This window comes from Styela clava, chromosome 4 (genome assembly GCF_964204865.1).
Source record: "Styela clava chromosome 4, kaStyClav1.hap1.2, whole genome shotgun sequence".
In the NCBI taxonomy this organism is placed as follows: Eukaryota; Metazoa; Chordata; class Ascidiacea; order Stolidobranchia; family Styelidae; genus Styela; species Styela clava.
This window is the reverse complement of record NC_135253.1, coordinates 19,620,368-19,644,539: the sequence shown is the minus strand read 5'-3', so window position 1 is coordinate 19,644,539 and position 24,172 is coordinate 19,620,368. Positions and strand designations below refer to the sequence as shown.

The 24,172-nt window shown below is 36.6% G+C and overlaps 2 protein-coding genes across 2 annotated transcripts in view; both read right to left on the bottom strand.

Moving 5' to 3' along the window:
- Positions 1 to 24,172, bottom strand: part of LOC120326364 (uncharacterized) — a 92,564-nt gene that overhangs the window by 53,948 nt on the left and 14,444 nt on the right. The window lies entirely within an intron of this gene.
- The window catches only part of LOC120333045 (NACHT, LRR and PYD domains-containing protein 7-like), a 30,729-nt gene that overhangs the window by 4,654 nt on the left and 1,903 nt on the right, over positions 1 to 24,172 (bottom strand). Inside the window, exons 3-15 of the mRNA XM_078112145.1 lie at positions 22,637 to 22,756; positions 21,967 to 22,056; positions 14,537 to 14,614; positions 11,371 to 11,445; positions 10,813 to 10,896; positions 9,308 to 9,406; positions 8,915 to 8,950; positions 6,258 to 7,703; positions 5,128 to 5,438; positions 4,536 to 4,700; positions 2,498 to 2,662; positions 2,153 to 2,317; positions 772 to 936 (exon numbers count right to left, since the gene is read on the bottom strand). Coding sequence (XP_077968271.1) covers positions 772 to 936; positions 2,153 to 2,317; positions 2,498 to 2,662; positions 4,536 to 4,700; positions 5,128 to 5,438; positions 6,258 to 7,703; positions 8,915 to 8,950; positions 9,308 to 9,406; positions 10,813 to 10,896; positions 11,371 to 11,445; positions 14,537 to 14,614; positions 21,967 to 22,056; positions 22,637 to 22,756 — 2,999 coding nt within the window. The remainder of the gene's footprint in view (positions 1 to 771; positions 937 to 2,152; positions 2,318 to 2,497; positions 2,663 to 4,535; positions 4,701 to 5,127; positions 5,439 to 6,257; positions 7,704 to 8,914; positions 8,951 to 9,307; positions 9,407 to 10,812; positions 10,897 to 11,370; positions 11,446 to 14,536; positions 14,615 to 21,966; positions 22,057 to 22,636; positions 22,757 to 24,172) is intronic.

Genomic DNA, 24,172 nt, shown 5'->3' with positions numbered 1-24,172 from the left:
TGAGAAAGAAACAAGCTTTTATAACATTGTGTATTTTCCAACATGATCTTTCTAGCTAGTTTCACTGATATGACAGTGGCGCTCGGGTACTGGTATAGGCTTCGCGACGTAAGGAGATTGAAATTGCTCGAACGTTCCAGATTTCGGGGGCACATCCTTTAAAATTGGCCGCACAATGTTCCTTTGCGGGCCGTATTCGGCCCGCGGTCCACAGTTTGCACACCCCTGGTATAACCAGTGATTCTCAACCTCCAGTCCACGCCAACTTTCCTGCCAGTTTGCCAAATATATTGCCACGTTATATCTTAATAACAGCAAAATGCAAGGCATTGATTGCCTGCCCATTATTTTTTGAGTTTTCGTGAGTTGCATAAACTAAACTTGGTAACAGAGGTCCTGTCCGCCATCTTGGTTCGCATACTTCGGGAGCCCCGTTCCTACGCCTATTTTTTGTTTTATATCATGTTTAAAAAACGCTAACATTCGATTGCTATTTTTCATATATCATATCATTTCATATATTCATATTTTTATATATTTATGTTTTATCCAAAATGTTAATATAAAACTTTGGTAGCGGAAGTTAGTTTGGCTGATGAATATGTTTCATTAGTTGATACCAGAAAAATGGCCAATATTGCAGATACATCTTTAGAAGGTACCAATACACAAATCCAGAGTCGAGTCTTGAGTGGAATTTTCTTGAAGCTCTTATCTTCTTCAAATTATCTTTACGCTGTTTACGTTTTATGCTCAATGATTTAAGCTTACCTTTGCATTGCGAGTGTTTTCCTTGAATGCTTTCATTATTTCTGCTGTCAAATTGCAATACTGAGCCTTGAATGCTTTCACCTGACATTGTGTAACAACTAATCCAACTTCACCAAAACCAGCAGTGCCAAGATCCTCATTGAGACTGACATTTAGTTCATTCAGCTGAAATAGATAAGAACTGTAAGACTATTTAACATGGTGAGAACCTGAACAAAGCAATTGATTAACCAGTAATGAAGAATCTCAAGCAGAACAGCTGTGGTAGGAATGAATGATGGAGTGGTCTAGTTCAGTGGTTTTCAACCGCCGGTCCGCCAAATATATTCCAACATTGATATATTATAAGCAAATTTCAAAATACAAAGAATTGACGGCATGTACATTAATTTTGTGATTTTTCAACTCTTATTGATTCGTAGTACCGTTATTCGCCTGACAACCAAACTTGGTGAGAGGTCCCTCTACCCGTTCCAAGCCCTGAGCGGCTCGATGTTCATAAGTCTATGAACCAATAACAACGGCTAACTTCATATCGGAGGAGTAACTGATTGAGAACTTCCGCAGTTCGCACGTTCCGTAATTTGACAGTAGACCTATAATTTAGTGAGGTTTGATGGTAATATGGAGGCAAACAAACAGCAAAGTACTGTATTACCAAGTTCTTTCAAAGAAACCCAGCAGTGAAAACCAAGTTAGCGGTGTTGACAGGACAGAGACTCCTGCTTCAACTTTACAACATGCCTCGAAACGACCTTGTAGCAATGTTGATGTGGATCCCGCAGGAACAAGAAAAAAACGAAGGGGAGACTTTAATATGCAGTATGATAAGAAGTATTTGGAGCTAGATTTTACTATTTCTCCCAGCAGCGAAAAATTACCGCTTCCCATGTGCCTAGTTTACGCCAAAATTCTCTCAAACGACGCAATTAAACTCGCAAAACTAACGAAATCGCGTGGAAGTCAACGCTCTACTTCGTCTTGCAGAAACTTCATTAGAACCGCGTTTAAAATGTATACTATCAAAAAGACAGCAGCAAATTTCTCTTAAATTGGATTGTCTCCTTTTTGCACCGCCTACTTTTGTCGTAATTGCATTCTATTGATTATGTTTTGTGTTCATGACATTTTTATTTAATTTTAAAGGTCTGCCGGTCCGCAAAATTTGTTTTGAAATTTTACCGGTCCGCCAACTGAAAAAGGTTGAGAACCACTGGTCTGAACAAATATTCACTGACACTAAAAGCAGGAACCTAGAACTTGCAGTGCTCAAATGACTAATATAAAGAAGAAATTGTGTCTTTAATTTTCCCATGGATTTTTCAATTTATAGTTACGCATTCATTTTTGTTACTGTTCATGCTCGAAAATTTCATCTCACCTTTGCATTGCGAGTGTTTTCCTTAAATGCTTTCATTCCTTCTGCTGTCAGATTGCAATCCGAAACTTTCAATGCCTCCACTTTACATTGCGAAACAGTTGATCCAACTTCAGCTAAACCAGCACTGCCAAGATTTTTGTTGCAACTGACATCTAGATTATTCAACTGAAATGAAAGAAAACTGTGAGATTATTTAACATGATGGGAATGCAAAAAAAACAGGTGAACCAGGAAACAATCTTTTTTGAGAGATATAACCTGACACTTCTCCAATCTCTCTATAAGCTGTATCAAGTTACATTTGCGCTATTCAATTTTGATGTTCCCTCAAAGATTTCAGCTTACCTTTGCATTGCAAGTGTTTTCCCTGAATGCTTTTATTCCTACTGCTTTCAGATTGCAATTTCGAGCCTTGAACACCTTCACGTGACATTGCGAAACAAATAATCCAGCTTCAGCTAAACCAGCAGGTCCAAGTCTAGGGTTGCTACTGATACTAAGTTCATTCAGCTGAAATAAATAACAACTGTAAGACTATTTAACATGGTGAGAACCTGAAGAAAGTAATTGATTAATCATTGATATAGAACAGGGGTCGGGAACCTTTTTGGTCAAGAGAGCCATAAAAAGTACATATTTTCAATTGCATTTCCGTGCGAGCCATGTAGCATTTCGTCACCTAATCATGCCTGAAATTTTTACTCAAAAGTCAACACATATACAATGTCAATACACATTTATTAATGTGACTTCTGATGCTGCGCTTTGTCGCTGCAGGCCTTGAACGGCTGCTCACATGCAGAACAAGTTGAAATCTACAATACTCATCTCCCTTCTTTCGTTAATGTATCTCTGTAGTATTTTAAAAACTAGCTTTGCTAGTCCGATCTAAATAGAACAAATACTGTAACCAGTACGTAGAAATTAACAGACGAGAGCTTTTCTCTATTGCTGAGCGACTCTATCACTTTGTGATGTCACAAAATATGTTCCAGACTCCCTTAGTTTCGTCACAATGCATATCTGGTAATTCTCTTACATAACATAAACATGCTCTTGGCGCGTTTTCAAAAGTATTGGCAAATTTTCTGCCAAATCTAGCTATAAAAGAGTTTGAAATCTCGTAACAATAGTAAGCTTGGCCTGAGAATATTAGATTTTTCTGGGAGCCATATGCCGTCACTAAAAGAGCCATATACTGATATATGGCTCGCGAGCCATGGGTTACCGACCCCTGTCACAGAATCTCAAGCATAACAGCTGTGGGAGGAAATAAATGAAGTGATCTAAATAGACATCTACTGACACAAAAACAGGAAGCTAAAAAACTTGAAAAAGAAGACTCGCAGCACAAGAATGACCACTGTAAAAAAATAATCTCCTCTCTGTACGAGGTTGTCCTGCAGATTTTCCAATAAAAAATTTAATTCCACAGTTTTACTGATGCCTAAACCAATCCATCAGATGACGATTTTTTTACTGTGACAACTGACGACACCAACTGTTTGGCAAGTGTTATTGTGTAATCTGATTTTGCAATCTTTGAGCGCCTGTTATAATACATTTAATTGTATTCAGTCAAGTAGACTGTTGTTTCTGAGGATTTGGAGAACGCAGACTATAATACTCGGTGCCGTACTGTCAGGGCATAATAAAAAAAGAGTAGTTAATTATTAATACCAACTCTAGGATCCAAACGAATACTGTTTTAAGAGTTGGCACAGCATAACCACAACTACAATTTATTGACAATATTTACCTCGTCATGAACATTGTCTAGTTCAGGAATTCCCAAACCAGGGGTTGCGACCTCAAATTGGGTCGGAGTGATAAATAGGTAGGGTCGCAAACAGGTCATGGGGTCGCTGGGTTATGGTAGAGGATGGATGTACAAAACATCTAAGATTTGACAAACCATGTTAAATTTAGCAGTTTGTACCAGGGCTTACTGTAAAACAGGCCCATGGGCATCGTTCTATGCATATGCTATAGAAAATGTAGGTGATTATTGTGACATCACTGTTTGGTTTTAGCTTATTTTACTTAATACCACCACATGACCAAACTCAAATCTCCAGTGAAAGAAGCTCTAAAGTTTCATGAAAAATATATATAATGACCTGGGGTCGCACTGGACACTTGAAAGTTGTCTTTGGGGTCGTCCTGAAAAAAGCTTGGGAAGTCTGGTCTAGTTTGAGATATTTCTGCAACAAGTTATGAATGTCTCAACTTTCAGTCGAGTCAATTCAATGCAGATCAGATGTTAGTAATAGGGTTCAAAATATGGTCCCATAATTTCATTAATCATGCATAAACCTACGTACTCTTTAATTTATATTAGAATAACTTACTCATTCATGCTCAATAAATAATCTCATCTCACCTTGGCATTGCGAGTGTTTTCCTTGAATGCTTTAATTTCTTGTGCTGCCATATTGCAATTCTGAGCCTCGAATGCCTTCACCTGACATTGTGTAACAATTAATCCAAGATCACCCCAATCCTTCATTCCAAGCCCTGGGTTCTTACCGACATCTAGTTTATTCACCTAAAACAAATAAGAACTGTGAAAATATTTAACATGGTGGAAAAATGATCGAGACCAACAAACCGTTGTTAGACTAGTTGTTCATGGGAAAGAATACTGCTTTAGTACTAATACTCTTTAGTTCTTAATTATTTTTATACAAATTAAGCAAACATTATAAACTACTGAAACTTTAAAAAAGTGGGAGTGCGAATTTTGCATGACGCTATATAAGAATCCATTGAAGATTGAATAAATACAGTAGTTTTTATACATAGGCAGGGAGGAATGAAGAGTTCCGAAAAGAATGAAGGAAGGAAGTAATGATCAAGGTTGGGAACCACTGTGGTGGAACATAGAATCACCTGAGCTAGGGTAATTTCTATGATACTAGTTGGATAAATTAGTGATCCTGAATAGAAATATCAACTTTTAATATTAAGTTTACCTTCAAACAAGAACCTTCTAAATTTGACTTCAGGATATGAACCAGTTCAGCATTGAGATGGCAGCCACTTAGACGAACCAGAGTCAGTTGGTCACAGCGTTGTATATCTGATGATAGTACATGCATCCCTGCTGTAGTGAGAGATTCACCATAAAAATCAATCTCCCTGATGCAGGATTGAATGAGATCGGTGTCATTAGCTTCATATAATGTTCCACACAGCTCCAGCGTCTGATATGATTTCATTTTTTTACTTGCCTGAGATTCAAGGAATTCTCTTAGAATTTTTTTCTTCTCATCTTGTCTGGCATCTAGTAAGTTAAAAATATTTTTATTGGAAATTGCAAACATGATCTTCTAGGTCAGCGGTACTCAAACTTTTACTGACAGTGACCACTTTTGCGTTTTTACTGTGGCCGCGTACAACCTTTTGCTTGGGACAATGTCACAAAAAATGCATTATGGTAGTATTTTATGTTGCACTACATCTATTTTTAAACCTTCGTGCAAAGGTTCAAGTGGCTTTCAACGTATTAATTGCATGCGAGAGTATTTGCGTCGTCAATGGTCAGAGCTGAAAGACTTTAACCATCGCTACCACTGAATTATCGCAAAACTCGGACGTGTACATTTTGGTCGGCATTCACCGAACGCTCCTTTCGTTGCCGACTTCTCAATGCAGATACATTGTGTGGACGTAACACGTAAAACATGCCTGTCTCGTTTCCTTTTAGGTAGGCAGTAGCGGGCGAGGGCAATTTAAAAGACAAGGACTGGTAACACTATAAACTTGTTCAGTAAATATATATATTCAGTATGGAAGATAAAGAAGAAGCGTTTCTGCCATATTTTAGCCAACTCAAAAAGTTAATTGTTTCAATAATTCGAAGCTGCTCGTGTACCAACCGAATGGCTTGGGTTTGAATCCAGTAGGACTTATGAGGGGAAAACGGAATACTTAATTGCTCATAGTTATAGGGAAGTACAAAAAGCCTAAGTACATGTCAATTATAACTTGATCTTCCACTAGTCTAATAAATCCTTGTCGACTCATTCAATGCCATGAAAGTCAAGATGCGGAATAAATTCAAATATGGTATAAAAGACATATCGTAATACATTTAACTTACCAGAAGAAAAATTTGTTATAAGACAACTTTCAATATCAGGATTCAGAATAATTCCACCCAATAGACGACGAACAACTGCCCAATGATCATCTCGGAACTCAGTTTCGATAAATGTGCGAAACTTAGTAGAATCCATGTTTGAAATATAGAGAGCGGATAAAACTTCTTGAAGGACTTGATGGCTGAAGAACATCAGATGGTCTCCTTCCATGAGATGTTGGTTAAACATGTTTTTCCCAGGTACCTTGATGATAATGTCACGAACTTCATCGGATTGAAGTTGAAATTCTGTAAGATCGTTAGTCGTGAAAATGACTCTTTTCGTTTTCATGCCTTCAAGTGACATTTCCATCAATTTTCGAAGTATTTCTTCAATCCGTTCCCTTTCAAGGGTGTGATCAGATCGCATGAAGATGTGAAGGATTCGTAGCATTACCTCTGTCATAGTACCTGGCAATTTCTCTGGGTTGAACTTACAAACGATTGCATTGAATATTAGGAAAAGTGGAACAGATGATAATAGAATGAGTGCGGGTGACTGCCTTGTCAATTTTTGCCAAGCTTTTTCATCGTCATCCCCGACAACTGCAATGAACAACCTCTTGATATCATCTCGAGTAAAACCGGCAAGGGCAGTTATAAATTGTGGCCTCAATTCTAAAGGAAGGGGAGCTATTCTGTGCTCACGTGAAGAAATCACGATTGTCATTCTTGGAAAGAGATTGCCTGTTATTAGATTCCAAATGATTGTTGCAGTGCTCGATTTATCGGTATACTTCATCTTGTTGTATTTTCCAAGAAGACTCCAAGTTGCCTGATCCAGGCCGTCAAGCAAAAGAAAGAACTTTGATTGGTTTTTCTGCAGCCATTTATAGCCTTCTTCCACATCTTGTGTTGCGAGTCCTAAAGCTATTTTCCCAAAAAGTAATTCGCATGGACTGATGGCTTCTTCTTCTTTGCTTCCTTGAAAAAATGGGATATCTTTAATATTCAAGTGATGAATGAATTCGAAGCGACATCCTGTATTGCGAAATAGCCAAGAATATAATCTTTTACTAATTTGAGCTTGTTTGACTAATTTGTTGGCAACTAGAAGGCTTCGAGCAAGACGTTTCGTGATTGTCGTCTTTCCACTGCCGGCTTGTCCCAATATGGCGATGTATCTGTATTCTTTGTTGCCCAATTGTTCCACAAGCACATCCAGAGAAATGGGTTTCTCAACCAATTTATCAGTAGCCCTAACAGTAAATCCAGTCTCCAAAGTATATTCCGTAACTTCGGGGGCCATTTCTCCACTGTAGAAGCCTGGTACTTTTTTTATTTGAGGATTTACTTCGAAGTCTGGTTCGTTCAAATTTGCTTTTTTGTAATTTTCTGTAATGTTAACTTTGGTTTGCTCCCAGGTCCTCTTGTTGAAGTAGTTAATGAATTTTCTTGCACGGTTACCTGAAGAAGGTTTGAATTCGAATGAAATACTAGTTGAATGATACTGTCGAAAAAAAATAATCATAATATACAGACTATTATAGTATGTAGTCATAGGATTGCTCAAAATTCAAAAATTTTTTAAATCTTTTGAACCTGTATTCTATTAAAATAGAATTGTTTACTAAAATAGTTAATAAAGAGTTTATGACGATATAAACAGAAAATCTTCTATCACTGAATTTTTTTAAAATTTTTCATTCAAATCACACGAAACCAGGCACGAATCGAATACAAGAATACATTGAAAATTAATCATCCTTAAAGCAGGGGCCAGCAAGCTGCGGCCCGCAAACTAATTTTCTGCGGCCCTCGAACGACCCGATGCATAAAAAAAGTTGAATATAAATTTATCATCGTCTCCACACAAATTTATGTGGTAACAAGTGCTGCTATACGTCGCCTTTTTGTGGTAAGTACCGTCAGTTGCATGTCGTTTACTTAATGTTGATTTTCAATTATAAGTTTGTTTTGATTCTTACAATATAAAAATGCCACGGAACAAAAGAAAGTTTGCGACAAGGGTCGACTATTCCAAAGTGCTCTGACGAAAAAATATTCTTCTTTCTTGCGCATTTCAAACCAGTTTGCTTGATATGCCAAGTCAGCATCGCAGTTATCAAGGGATTTAATGTTAAACGTCATTACGGAATGTGTCATAATAACAAATACGAAATTCGACCCAGAGACTGCGCCACTGTTCATCTGAACGACAGTGCGAAACGTGTAATGTGCACATTCGGAAGCCCATATTGCTGTGAGCAGCTATACCTGAAATGCATTAAACTAAGAATAAATTTCACACTTGCTTGTCAGATCGCCATTTATCGCCATCGCCATTTAATGTGTCGATTATTCTAAGACGGTAATTAACGCGGCCCGCATGCTACCGGATATGTGCAAGTACATACAGATTGCTGAACACTGCTTCAGAGTAAGGTATTGAATTTAAGAATATGTTTCAATACTTTTGTTCGAAATTTCTTCTTGGACATCTGAAAATCAAGCTAAATTCATGCCATGCCAACTTTCCATGCCGAGAAAAGTATCTATATACAAGTAAAATTTGCAGGTATCAAAATGATATGACGGATTGTTATTTTGACAACTACTATTACACAAAACCAAGAGTATCCAACGTTCAAATATCAAACAAAAAAGAAATACCTCACCTTTGCGAGTGGCTCTCTGTACAGATTGTAGGACACCTAGGAAAATAGGGCAAATGTATTGAAAGTTGATTTTGTATGGGGAGTGACTTTAGTAATAAAAAAATAATGATGTTCGTTTAAATCCTTTAAAAATATCAGTCTGTGAATCCAGTTTCGTGCATTTTCTATTTAATCATTATGAGTGAGATGTAAAGGTACCAGTTTATAATTTCAGTTTATGCCCATTTCGACTTACTGCACTATCAATTTTCACTTTGAAAAAGCAATGCTTGAATATAAGAAACACAAAAGTCGAATGTCATTTAAGGATTCCCATTTTTGTCAATTTCATCACAACAACAGTTGAGACCCATAGACCGACTACGTGTCCAATAAATATTAATATATACACACCTAATGGAGGAGGCGTCACTTCATAGACCGGACAAGGTAAATCATTTGAAGCAAATCTGGCATCAGCGTATTCATTTTTCTTTTGTGCTGTTGTTGCATCTGAAGTAAGTCAAAAATATAAATCGTCATCAAGTGACATAGTCAGTTTAATCAAGAAGGTCCCTAATATTTTCGAAAGACGATCGCTTCACCGAGATATGTACAACGCACAGAGCAAAAACAATCATAAATTTTGAAAATGACAAAATTACGATGTTTGGTTGAAATGTTGAAATAAGGACAACTGATAGTAGACACTACCGCATTAAAATATGAAAGTCATATTGATAATGAAATTGAAGTTAGAATTGTTTTCTTTATTAAAGCCCTTTAGATCCAAATTTCCCCCTGAAAAAAAATCTCCCTCCTAAAAAATGTCACTTTTTTTTCAAACGCAAATTATTCAAGATGAGAGCACATGTTTTCGCGAGTATTTTCGAGGAGCGCAATTATCATACGGGTAATGATTACTAGCTAGCGATTGCGAACTCGCTCGAATTCCTTTCTTTCAAGTAAGAACAGATTCATTGTATATTTAAAACTCGTAGAATTGAAAATATGCTAAAGATAAGTGACGCGCAACCAGGGACACAAACACGCGGACAAGCATATATTATGCTTAAAAAAGACGCAAAAATGTCTTATTGCTTTTGTTTTGACATAGTCTACGATAAGACGTAACTCTTATTGACCAATCATATTAGAGCCATATTTATACTACACATATGTGTCATCCCGGCATTATAGGGTTTTAAAGATGGTTACAATAAGAATGAGGCGAAAATGCATTTAATAAAGATGCATAAGCAGTTTGGACATGCTTTATTTGCAAGAATCTTCTCAAAAAGGCGGGTGGGGTCACTCTGACAAATCTATCTATGAGTTAATAAAACAAATTTGTGACAACAGCTTGTTTAACAGAGGCATGACTTTTTTTAAAGGAGCATAACCAGTCTGGGAAGGGCCTTAGGACCATTGCTTGTCTAGAATGACCAAATATTTTTCATAGGGCATAGCTTGATTAGTAGGAACAAAACCTTTTCTAAGGCATACAGCTTGTTTAAAAAATGCATAACAATTTTGTCGAATCCTTGATTTCCCACATTGTTTAGAAGCGCCTTTTGCACCTTCAAACAAAAAATTAGTATTGGAGTCAAGTCAAACCTGTCAGTACTGAAACGATATTAATTGAATCATAATTTCTAAAGGAAACTCAAAAAGCACTGGCTTGTATTTGCATAAGACACTAACAGAAAGCTTGCAAATGTCAAAGTTTTTGCCATTAAAACTTTGTTTCCCAATAAATGGAGCTAGCATCAGAGTAAAAATATACCAATACGGTGTTAACATATATGTCAACCAGGTCCAGGAGTCAAAACCAATTTTATTAAGATTCTAAATGCATCACATTATTATATCTCAAAATCTTGCCCGACATTCAATTTCAAATTAAATTGTTTATTTACCATCACATGATCTTTCCCCAATGTTAATAACGCTGTCGTGAATAATTGTCATTGCTCCTCCTCCCTTGGTTATCATTCCTTCACCTACAATATTGACAAGAGTGTTCCTCAGCATAACATAAAGAAAAAATTCCACTAATTTATGGGTGATTATCTGGTCAGACTGAGCAAGATGTAACAATGCTACAGCAAGACGTCGGACTTTAGAAGGCAAGAAAGGTAAAATGACTAAGAAATTTAAATAAACTTCATTGATAATATAAAACTGAAATGACAAAGCTACCATTTGTAGAAATTTATATTGTATATTTTATGTAATTAATATTGCTTATTTTGGTATTTTTAACTTTGTTGTATAATTTTACTGGCAACAGTAATTTTCTGCTGAGTCATACTTGAGATGCTTCTACCTGAGTAATGTTTTGTTGGTGCCTCATCACATTTAAGTGAATTAAAGTCTAGTATTTGTGGAACTTATGCATTTGCTTACGAAGTAATGAACTTATATAAACTAAGGTCACAATTTTGCACAATCAGACATAAATTTCAAGCTTCTACCTCCAATAATGTTAATGGTTGATTCTTTAATTTCTACATTCGTAGGTTTCTCTGTTTGTAGTAATGATGCAGAACCTTAATAGAAGAGAGATGTACACATACCTTACAGTTTATTGAAGTAACAAAAGCAAAAATCAGAAGACTCAAGTCTGGCTTGGACGATAGGCAGACTAGATAGTTATGCCTAAAGTATCTCATATGTCACTCCCGTTCTAAGTTGAAGGATTATACCAAATAATCATGGCATAGGTCAATATAAGGAGAAGGAGGAGGAGAAGTCACAAAATTTTGGATATAGATCTTATGACATGCGTTGTTTGCTTCGCACAAGCTAGCTGTTTGGACATTGTAACCAGTGGTGCAACCAGCAGGGGGGTTACGGGGGTCCTGTTCCCCCCTTTTTTAATTTTTTTTTTTTTTTTTAAATATTGCACTAAGATCAACAACGCTGTTCTACGGTCATAACGCTCGCAGTGAAAACTCCTTTTTCCCATTGCTTTCATCACCTCAACGTAATTTATAACCGCCCAACTTCAATCATACCTTATCACTGTTAGTTACCTAATAATGACAACATCCCGCTAGGCTTGCACGTAATCGGCCAAAATCAGTTCCGTAATCACGGCAAAATCACTTATGTGACGACCCCGTAATTGTGATAGCTAGACTTCTCGAGTCACAAAGGTAAAAAACTAAGACATCGATGTATATTTGAATTACTTGAATGAGCTGATACTGGCCGAACAAAATGAAGCAGACAAATAGCCATATCAATCAGAAAAAACAAAATGAAACTGACAAATTTGCTCAACTCAAAAACATATTTGGGCACAATTTATTTCATGTCCGATCTCGAATCAGCTCCAATGAAAGTGCAGAATAAAATAACTATTCATAATCGTATTACAAGCGGTTACGAAGCGGCAGACTTCGGATTCCAGATTCGGAGTGTGTATGTTATGCGCAAGTTTTTATCGAGAATGTTTTCATTCAAAGGAACGTCATGAGAGCGTCGCCGAAAATGCGTGATGTCACACAAATATCCAATATTCTTAGGAACGCTAATTCCGATATTCGAATACTTTATTCGAATTGGCCACCCCTGCACAAGACAGATTTAGACGCTACAGGTCGCAATTTTTTTGTGTCCCTGCGGCAGACAATATTAATAGGAAATTGTATCATAGTTACTAAAGTTAGAACAGCCAATTATACGCGCAATGTACCTTCTTAAACATTTATAAATTAATTTTCGTCAAAGCAGCACTTGGCTCTTTCCAGATTTTGATGACATATGAGCTAACTAGCGTAAAGTATTGTATCATATTAAGGTAAAATGTACTCTTTGGGATTTTATCGCAGATCTTGGGATCTTTTTAACATCGATAGCGAATTCAATAAATATATAAAATCGACCGTGGTAAATTGAGTAAAAAATAATTGCAGTGTTATTTTAAAGTAGTGATTTTTTTATCAGCTTCAGAAGACATTGTATAGGAATAAGACTTCCGATTTTGTAACTTTCCAGTTAAAAGTCCTGGCTGCACGGCTAGACATGGGAAATTTAGAATACTGGATCAGGGGGGAATCGATAGCAGGATTAGACTTCCGCTATGACATGCTCGGCGTCAATTGTTAATTTTTGTATTATAGAAGGCGTAAGCGTAAGGAATATGCTCGCCACCGCACCTCTGATTACTCTACGTGGGTTTGCAGGTTCGAATCCCATGCGGGGATGGTTTTGTGCAAGAAGATTGCTGGACTCCTCGCTGCCGTAGGATGGTTCACAAAACCGCTGGTCGGTTACGGCTTCTTCCACCATCAAGTCCATGCTTTCGAAAACAAATAACGTATTTCACGGCGAATAAGTCGCTTTTCTAAACCCAAATTTTTGGCATGATTTTTGAGGGGCTGTCCTATTTCCTGTCAATTTTTTAGTGTCGCCTTATTATTTAATTCGGGCCATAAAATGCCTTCGGCGATAGCACCCCCCACGTCCTCATAAGGTTAGTTTAAATAAATCGGCATTCTCGCGCTGTGAATCTAGAATTTCAATTTGCAAAAATACGAATCAAAACAACATATAATCAAACATGTTTATGTCCGTTTATGTTTATAAGGAGCAGCGATACTATTTATATTATCGCAATCCCAGATTAAATTGATCACAATTAATTCAATGAAGCAACACATTTCGTTTTGTAAAGATTTCTAGGTGATGAATATGTATGTTTCATATAGACACTTTATATGTATATTTATTTATAAAAAACTAAATATAATCAGGTAGTTTATCTCACATTTTTATGTCCGCAGATTGCTGTGTTATTTCAGATCGGTATTGTTCTTATATGGTGGACACAATCGCGAGTTATGTTGAATACAATTAGATTGAAATTGAAAGACAGTTTGAATGCCCGTAGTTGTTATGGATGGAATATTACGCTACAAGAAAAAGTCATTATAGGCTATTTTAACCAATGCGCAAACGCGGCGACCGCTTAAAAAGCCTTTGCATGGTAATTTGAGATTCCGATGTTGATGCAATTTTACTACCCCGTCTTATTGGCAGGTTTTATGCAGAAAATCATTTTCCAGGCTTAAAAACAGGCCTCGTCTTATTTACCGGATAGACTTATTCGCCGGGAAATACGGTAATTAGCTAATCCCATACCCGATATGGTCAAGCTGCCTTATCAGCTTTCCTCTCTCCCGGAATAAATATGTAAATCCTATCCTCATTTCAGGTCCAAGCCCCATGCCCCCACCTCATCAGAACCAGAAAGATTCCAGTCCTTACAAATAACATATCAGTGGCTGCCCAGGCACCCCACTAGTATGTGTACCGATATGGAGGTATCTAATTTTGTTCGCCTACTTTACATAAAGTTGTGTTAAGGAACGGAAGCCTATAGGCAGGGGGTATATTTACTTGGCTAACACAGACAGTCCTCGAACCTGTAATAAAACTAAAATGAGGAAAATCGGAATAAAATTATGGCCTAACCCTAACCTGGTAGACATACTACAAAAGTACTGCTGGTCGTACAGTGGCTGTGTTCAAAGCGAAACATGCGAGTAAGTGTCGAATGAAAAAATTCGTGACTTCAAACAAATGGAAACCAATGATTATACCAGGGACAGGCCAGATTATAAATACACTCACCTGCCACAAGCAAATCTTGATTGCTGTATCCTATGTTAACGTTGCGACGTACTCTGCTTTGTAAACGAGATGCAGAATCTGAATTTAAAAGAAAATACTTTGTTGTATATAAGTGGATACATTGAATAAGAGGAAAATGTTCAACATCTATTTGACCATCACAAATCTGCAACATTGAATTATTTCTATCACAGTTACCAGAGGACTGGGAGTTAACGGAAATGGACGAATATGAACATATTGGCTTTTCGTTAATCCCCAGGGGATGAAAGCTTGTTCTCATCTAGACAAGACCACCAAATCCAACGTCATTGCTATTTCTAGCTGCTTGCAGCACATCTTATATAATTCCCGAGGGAATCAGGAGTTTTGTGGTATGACCTTGACAAACTGTTATCTGTACTTTGTATCTTGTCGTAGGCCCGTATTAGCATTCAATAAGCCCTTTTTTTACTGAGTTGGCAAGCCACTGTTTTTTTTGATATTTCTTTTCTATGCCGAAACTGATAAACTTATTTATTCGGATCTCTTACACGAAAAACTTTTATTTTGTGTTTCGAAAACAAATTATGATATAAAAAGTGTTCCCCGAATCAAAAATCACTGCTGTACCAGACAAACATGTAAATATGATGAAAAGCAGGACAAAGAGTTCATGCACAGAAACATATTGTGGAATGCATTGCCTATATCAAAGGTTGATTCACAAAGTTTCTAACTCAAATGTTTCATGGCTTTTTTCTCCTCTAAATTCACCTATCCCACAATATCTAAAAATCAAAACTGATAACCCATATGTAATTTTTGTTTGGCAACTGTATATACGGGAATATCGGTCAGAGACCTAAGACTTATCGAAGGTTAGGGGATCCCCCAAAACAGAAACTGCGATTTCGATTCGAAAAATTCTGCAAACCCGAACTGGATTGTTTTGAATAGTTTTCAGCCAATACTAAAAATGTAGGAAACAATAGCCAACTCCCCATGTCGTCATCGAAATACAACTCGAGGAAATACTTTTATGAAGAATAATGCAAATCCGAACTGGATTGTTTCGATTAGTTTCCAGCCAATAGCCTAGGGGGGGTGGGGTATATTGAGCATATGAGGTTAATTGAGTACAAGGTATAAAAACCTCGCTAACTTTTTTGTATGTTGAGTGAATGGTTTGTACTTTGTAGCAACAATAAGTTCATATCCTATGCTTCCATTTCATTGCGTATAACTCACTTGCCTACTTATGATAAAATTGTTTTAGATGTTTGTATGTGAAATTTTTTTTGTTCACGAAAAAAATTGTTTTGGAAACTTTCACGTGACACTTTTCTGATAGTATATTTTAAACTTTTTGTGATGCCTTTTAGTACCTTAGTAAAGACTCTCTTTGCCCCAGTAGATAATTTTTGTGTAACTCATTGACTTTTTGTTTCATTGATGTTTGAAAAAATCGAGGTAAATTGAGTCTGTCGGAAATTTACCGTGGGGTAAATTGGGTATATGCATAAATGGCCTCTCCCACTGCTATAACACAGGATTATGAGGTTCTGTGTGACTATTTTGAGCCCTAACACTTTTTTGTAGCCTTTATCATGTCAATCTTTCAATATAGGCTTCTATTTTTCATGAATATGAGTGTAAATCCACAATGGGCAATCGTAAGATTTTGAGAAAGCAGTTCTTTTCTTGTAACTAAAAAAAAAATAGTAAAAGAAAGCTGTGGACAAGCCAAGCACAGAGTCCTACTCCACCAGTAAGCTTAGTGCATTTACAAAGGCTTTAGTTGACGTAATCACACTCACTGTCATCTCCGAAAACATGTAGTAATAATTAAAAAACAGCCGCCCCAGAAAAAGAATTCAGGCGAAAACTATATAATGTCAGTTGAAAGTATATACCATTATACTGATAGGATAGACTTAAACGGATATGATTGGTAGAAAAAAGAAAAGCAGCAAAGAGAAAGATCATAATATTAGTTCAGAAAAGCAGTAACAGAGTCAGAATTAGATTGGGCTTTATTGACGATGAGACAGAATATGAAACAGAATTCTCACATTGTACAGCTGATTATAACAGAGGACTAACTATAAGTAGCATATTCTGACATTAATGAAATCAAGACCTTGACTGGCTGGTTGAAATACGGGGAAAGAGAATTCCTTGGCCAAGTTGTCCTCACCAATGTATATAAAATGAACTTTGTATGATACCAATGTATGAAAGAGCTCAAAGATTTTGTGTTAGATTTAACCCAAAATAGGAACATAAAAAGTATCTTTATCAAGGAAGTTGTTGGCCAAGTCAAACCACCCATTTCTAGTCCATAGTGAACTCGTATTTAAACTAAAAGCCTATTTGTGGTAAAAAGTTTATGGAAACCATAATCGCGATCTATCATACCAAGTTTAAAGTGATGTCAGATAATTATGTTCCAAGGTTTTTGTAATTACTATTTTTTAAAATAAACTATATGTACCCAAGTTTCTCATGAAGGTCTTTGATTTGGTTCTAGGGCTTTCTTAGATTTGATTTAACTGGTAGATGTCAGTATACTCAATTATCCTCGAAAAATGAGGTAAATTGAGTATACTGACTTCCAGAAAAAATTGCATTTTAAGGTGACTTGAATACATTGAATAAGACTCAAACTGTTATGCAAGGAAAGAAGGAAGTACAGGGTCAGAATGTTACACTGAAACCATAATTTCACGGAGAATCGATTTCACTCAGATTTTACATCGGTTCAAATGTCAAAAACTACTCAAATAGCCCCACCCCCCCCTATTTACCAATCTTATATTTTGTGTCAAATACAACGGCGCTAACCCGGGTTGCGACGGCTATTCAAACACAGCCTAGCGATATTTTGGTGAGGAATTCTGCAGCCCCAAACCTGATAGAGGGATATGGACATTACTTAAACTTTAAAGAGTAATTATAAGTAACGAGATACGATCTCGCGGCGTGTATCCTTCGCTCTGACTCAATGGCGTGGAAAATTTCTCGAAGGAAACTTGCGCATCGCGACGACGTCAAAGTTACAAGAGAGATATGCACAATGCTTAAAGATTAATCACGAGATAAGATCTAGCGGTGTGTATCCTTCGCTCTGACTCACTAGAGTGAAAACTTGGGCATTGGACACGCACACACACATTCAGCGCATCTCAAAAATCTCTCGCTTTGTAAAAATCCAAATATCTTCATCACTAATTAATTAATAACTCGCTAATTATACGACATAATTCATCCAAAATCAATAGGCTACTGGTCCGAGATATGATGAATGTACATGCAAAATTTGGAGCAGATTCAACCACTTCTTCGTGAGATATCGCGTGCATCTAACAGACAGACAGACATACAGACAAATACCTATCAACATACTTATTGATTAAAATCGATAAGTAATAACACAAATGCTTAGTAAAGCATTTCCTCTCAATTCCTTATGCACTCAATACAAGAAAAAGAGAGTACATTGCGCGTATAATTGGCTGTTCTAACTTTAGTAACTATGATACAATTTCCTATTAATACTGTCTGCCGCAGGGACACAAAAAAATTGCGACCTGTAGCGTCTAAATCTGTCTTGTGCAGGGGTGGCCAATTCGAATAAAGTATTCGAATATCGGAATTAGCGTTCCTAAGAATATTGGATATTTGTGTGACATCACGCATTTTCGGCGACGCTCTCATGACGTTCCTTTGAATGAAAACATTCTCGATAAAAACTTGCGCATAACATACACACTCCGAATCTGGAATCCGAAGTCTGCCGCTTCGTAACCGCTTGTAATACGATTATGAATAGTTATTTTATTCTGCACTTTCATTGGAGCTGATTCGAGATCGGACATGAAATAAATTGTGCCCAAATATGTTTTTGAGTTGAGCAAATTTGTCAGTTTCATTTTGTTTTTTCTGATTGATATGGCTATTTGTCTGCTTCATTTTGTTCGGCCAGTATCAGCTCATTCAAGTAATTCAAATATACATCGATGTCTTAGTTTTTTACCTTTGTGACTCGAGAAGTCTAGCTATCACAATTACGGGGTCGTCACATAAGTGATTTTGCCGTGATTACGGAACTGATTTTGGCCGATTACGTGCAAGCCTAGCGGGATGTTGTCATTATTAGGTAACTAACAGTGATAAGGTATGATTGAAGTTGGGCGGTTATAAATTACGTTGAGGTGATGAAAGCAATGGAAAAAAGGAGTTTTCACTGCAGAATGTTACACTGAAACCATAATTTCACGGAGAATCGATTTCACTCAGATTTTACATCGGTTCAAATGTCAAAAACTACTCAAATAGCCCCACCCCCCCCTATTTACCAATCTTATATTTTGTGTCAAATACAACGGCGCTAACCCGGGTTGCGACGGCTATTCAAACACAGCCTAGCGATATTTTGGTGAGGAATTCTGCAGCCCCAAACCTGATAGAGGGATATGGACATTACTTAAACTTTAAAGAGTAATTATAAGTAACGAGATACGATCTCGCGGCGTGTATCCTTCGCTCTGACTCAATGGCGTGGAAAATTTCTCGAAGGAAACTTGCGCATCGCGACGACGTCAAAGTTACAAGAGAGATATGCACAATGCTTAAAGATTAATCACGAGATAAGATCTAGCGGTGTGTATCCTTCGCTCTGACTCACTAGAGTGAAAACTTGGGCATTGGACACGCACACACACATTCAGCGCATCTCAAAAATCTCTCGCTTTGTAAAAATCCAAATATCTTCATCACCAATTAATTAATAACTCGCTAATTATACGACATAATTCATCCAAAATCAATAGGCTACTGGTCCGAGATATGATGAATGTACATGCAAAATTTGGAGCAGATTCAACCACGTCTTCGTGAGATATCGCGTGCATCTAACAGACAGACAGACATACAGACAAATACCTATCAACATACTTATTGATTAAAATCGATGAGTAATAACACAAATGCTTAGTAAAGCATTTCCTCTCAATTCCATATGCACTCAATACAAGAAAAAGAGAGCACCACCAATAGGTGGCAGCAACTGAATATAGGTCATTCTTTGTTTATGATTTAATTGATTGATCAAGTCCATAATGAGTTATTTTACTGTAGTTTTGAAACAGTATATGTTTGGAAGGGAAGTTTTGTTATCAAATAGTGACTCATAAGTAGGGCATTTTCTAAACATTGTTGTTTCTGAATTGAAACACAATTTTATCCCTGAGATGAAATACAAATTCCCACAAGTTTGTCACAAACAATAAAACAAGGCACCATTATCACGCATCAAATTTTATGTATAATATTCCGAGAATTAAATCACCATAAAACTAAGCAATTGAATCTATTTAAGAGCATGAAATGATTTTGCAAAACATTTCATGCAAGTTATTCTTCTCGCAAAGGTCTAGTTCTACTAATTTATGAATAAAGAAAGTCTGCAGAAGTCAAATAATAAATATTTTATTAGATGAAATGAGCGATGGTAAGGAAATGGATTGTTGCACTATTCATTTTTGAACATAAAGCATCCTTCAAGTGAATTATTAGTGAGGGTGATTGAATTGGAATTGAAATTTTTATACGGGTTTGAGGTTGTCAAAGTCAAGCACGATCTTGAGATGAACATTGGTTGGCCATGAAAAGGGTCAATGTCATATTGATTGTCTAGTACAAGGGTGCCCGACCCGCGGCCCGCCCGACTGTTTTTTGTGGCCCGCCCAATAAATTTTGTAAGCAGACTTTTCAATTTTTTACTATGTTATAAATAGGCTTAAGTATGTTTCGTGGTTTTGATGTGAATATTCCCGCCATCCATGTACATCCGGATGCCGATTTTTAATATTACGTTTTATGTATCAAGTCTTACGCCCTGGTGGACATCGACGTTCGTTTTTTTTTCACAGAACTGTGCGTTCTGTTCAATGATCTCGAAAGATGTTGTGCTATCATAGGCGACGAACGCTGAGCGCAATCCTAGGAATGAATTTGGAACCTAAATTTTCAAATTAGTTTCATTCTGATTGCTTTTTCTGTGTAGGCTTTGATCGTCTTTTTCACCAAAGTAAAATAAATAGTCAACAATAATGTTTGCTGCTGGCTCCGGGACTCGTTTTTCTTTTATGTTTGTATTTTTGTTCATGTTATGTTTGCGTTAAATAAAATGCCCAAAATATCGTCACTGCGTATCTGTCAATAATTCTGATAAAATTGAAAATTCTGAATATATTTAAATTAGCATATACAGTATATTCGTCCAAAAGTTATTGTAATGTTTTTTTCATTAAATACTTGTATTGATGTTTCAAATTTCACGAAATGGCCCATCAAAACTTGATGTTCCCGCGACACTGGCGCACATTACGCTCATTGAGACAATATCATAGCCACTAAAAATAAATAAATAATTAAACACCATGACTCAAATATAAGACTCAATTTTTACGTCATTGTTTGTTAGTACTAGATTCAGTGTGCAGATTCTCGTGTGGTTGTCATAAATTTACAAGTGCGTTGTGTAGTAATTGATTTCTTGATTCAACGGCCCGCCAATGTCATGTCCACGCCTTGTGTTACCAGATATTCGAATATTAAACTGCTATTTTAATATTCGACTTCATATTCGAATATTTCGCCAGCACTAATGAGTAACCATGCAGTAAATAATTATTAACGTGATTGATTTTATGTTAATAATCTTGCCTTTTATGTATTATATAAATTCTAATGAAATCAGGACTTGGTTGGTATTGAAGTTTGGTACAAACGTTTGCGGCCCGCAACGAATTTCCTTATGTCAAAGTGGCCCGCGAGAGGAAAAAGGTTGGGCAGGCCTGGTCTAGTACAAAAGATGTATGTGATCTCCCCCAGACATTGTCAGATCCTAATGAATAATTCATTTTTTGTAGTTTATTTAGAAGGGACTGAACCTTTTCCCTTCGGTATATAGCCCGTTCAGGAGAACATGACCTATTTAGTAAAAGGTATGTATAGCCTGTTCGGAATAGGAATAACTTTTTCACGAGGCCATCGCCTCTAAAAGTTTTTAAAGTGTAAACCCTATTGCACTTGGAATTGTTCTATTCTGAGTGAGCTAGTTCAAAATTGTTAGGAGGAACATTTAAATAGTTGGCTGCCAAAAACAGAACAAGTGCTAAAACAAAGTTTCACACTTTCTCGATGATAGAATCACCAATCACCATACACAACTCAAGTATTTTTGAAATTATTCGGTTGGTCATAGCATATTTATTATGGTGATAGTGCATGTATAAAGGATAAAAGGATTAGACTCTCCAGAAGGACCTTTAATAAGAAAAGCAATGCGAGGTTATCTGAGTTTCAGGAGTCGTTTTTTTTTTGTAATTTCGGTTTTGATAAATTATTCATATAAAGGGACTTGATATCATCCACGATCATACCTGATGACGACGGCATTTCCTTTTGCATAGTCCCAGGAGACCCTGCATCAGCTTGTACTTGAGGTTGTTGTGCAAGTGGAGGTGGCACAGCTAAAAAATAATTATTAATTATTCAAAGGCAATACCGTGACAACTAAAAATTGAAAATATTCTGCAACAAACTTCATATGCTTAACTTAAATAGCAGAACAGCTTACATGACCATTCTTTTTTCTCAACAGTTTGAACAAATGTTGTTTATTTATAAAGGGATAATCTTTATAAAGACATCAACTTTTACCAAATTGTGGAAAGTGTAGAATTAATTAACTGGGTATCCCAAAAATTTTGTGTCTTTTCTTGCCCCACTTTTCATGCTTACTCTAACATTTTGTCAAAAGCTTTATATCTATCCTAACCCAGATCATAACATTATCCCCCTTGAAATACCATTTTTATTATTCACCGTCCCCCCCCCCCCCCCAACTCAGAACAGTTGTAAAAAGTGGGACAAGTGTGATACAAATATGAATGAAAATGAATTGATATTCTTACGTTTTGAAACTGTGAAACCTAAAAAAACTAAAAATATTAACCAAACACTTTTCTCGCCATGTCACAAAGTCGAACAAATTGCCTTAAAAATGGTACAGTTGTTAGAAAATTGCCTGAGAAAGTTAAATAAACATACCATGAATGTCATAATGCGCATGGAAGTGCTGAATATTGCCTGCATGAACTACTTCTGCCTGAGCTTGCTGGATGTTTTCGACATGAATCTCTTCGCCATAAACTTCTTGAATATTTGAGCCTGAAAAAGTTCAAATCAATCTTCATTCACTGAAGAATAAATTACAATTTTTCAATCTGTTTCAGTGAAAATTACCGTAAAAGTGCCTAACTTCGGACAAATACCTTTAACGGTCATATCTTAGCCAATGAGCGCCGCATATTGCCAATTTAAATTATTATTGCTAGCGCAGTTATATATACATCTATTCTCAACTTTTTTAATGTCGCATAATTATTTTTTTGTTAAATACGAAAGTTTTGCCAAAAAATGACTGCCCACTATTCAACGGCGCAGAGCGTAGCTCCTACTAGAGCTATCCGTCAAAATACCTCAATTCGGTAGAGGGCGATAACAATGTATATAACTCATCAGAGTGATCGCAAGATGTCGTAGGCCTACAAGATTTAAATAAAATGTTAAATTCAGAATTATAAACTCCTGAAAAATATTGAGATTTCACGCTGCGTCAAAACTTACGTCAACCTCACGTAGATCACTTTTTCATCACTCCCGAGACGACGTCACACTGCCTCGCGGAAATGAATTTTGACGCCCGACACAACGGCCCCAAATTGACGATTTCCGTTCCAGTGTAATATTTTTGTATTTTGTTCGGTCCATGTGTGACTATACGCCAAAATGACATTAATGAGAATACTGAATCAATGACATCAAAAATCGAATATATAAAAACTAGAGAAATTCCCTCGTTATGTGGTACTGCATACTGACTTAACAACTATTTTATGCCACAAAGTTGAAATGAAAGTTATAATAATGCATTTTCGCCGCGACATGATTGCGTCATGCGTATCGGAAGCCTTTCTCTCTGTACATCGCAGTTACGCAGCGAGGAAAATGACTGTCCGAAGTTAGGGCAGTGAAGAATAATGGTGAGATGGCAGAAAAAATAGATAATTTCATCAGTACAAATGATGGGCCGGCAGGAAATGCAAAGTACCACATGAATGTTTTACCGAGCAATTTTGGCACCATTTGGACAATAAATGGCCGAGTTATTTATGGAAATATTGTCAATTTGTCCGTAGTTAGGCACTTTTACAATATAGTTTGAATCATAAATATCCACATATATCATGAAATCAGGTTTCCTGCCAGGAATATATTTTAAAACTATGTGAACATTTTTTATTCAAACCATAATTCCAATGAAACAGAAATTCAATTCAAAATTTTACTGTTTTTAATAAAGTTCTCGCAGAACAAGATGGATGTGTGAATTTGAATCGGACTTCGAGGCATTTAGCATCTAGCACTGCGATTCAATATTCCCAATAATTGTCAAAAGTTCTTCACCGTATCGTTTTTTTTTTTCAAATTTGTAGACACCGAATAATACTGAAACTAGATAGCGATTGGAGACCGCTGACTTATCGACCATCCGTATCGATCATAACCAGCCCCACAAAGTCG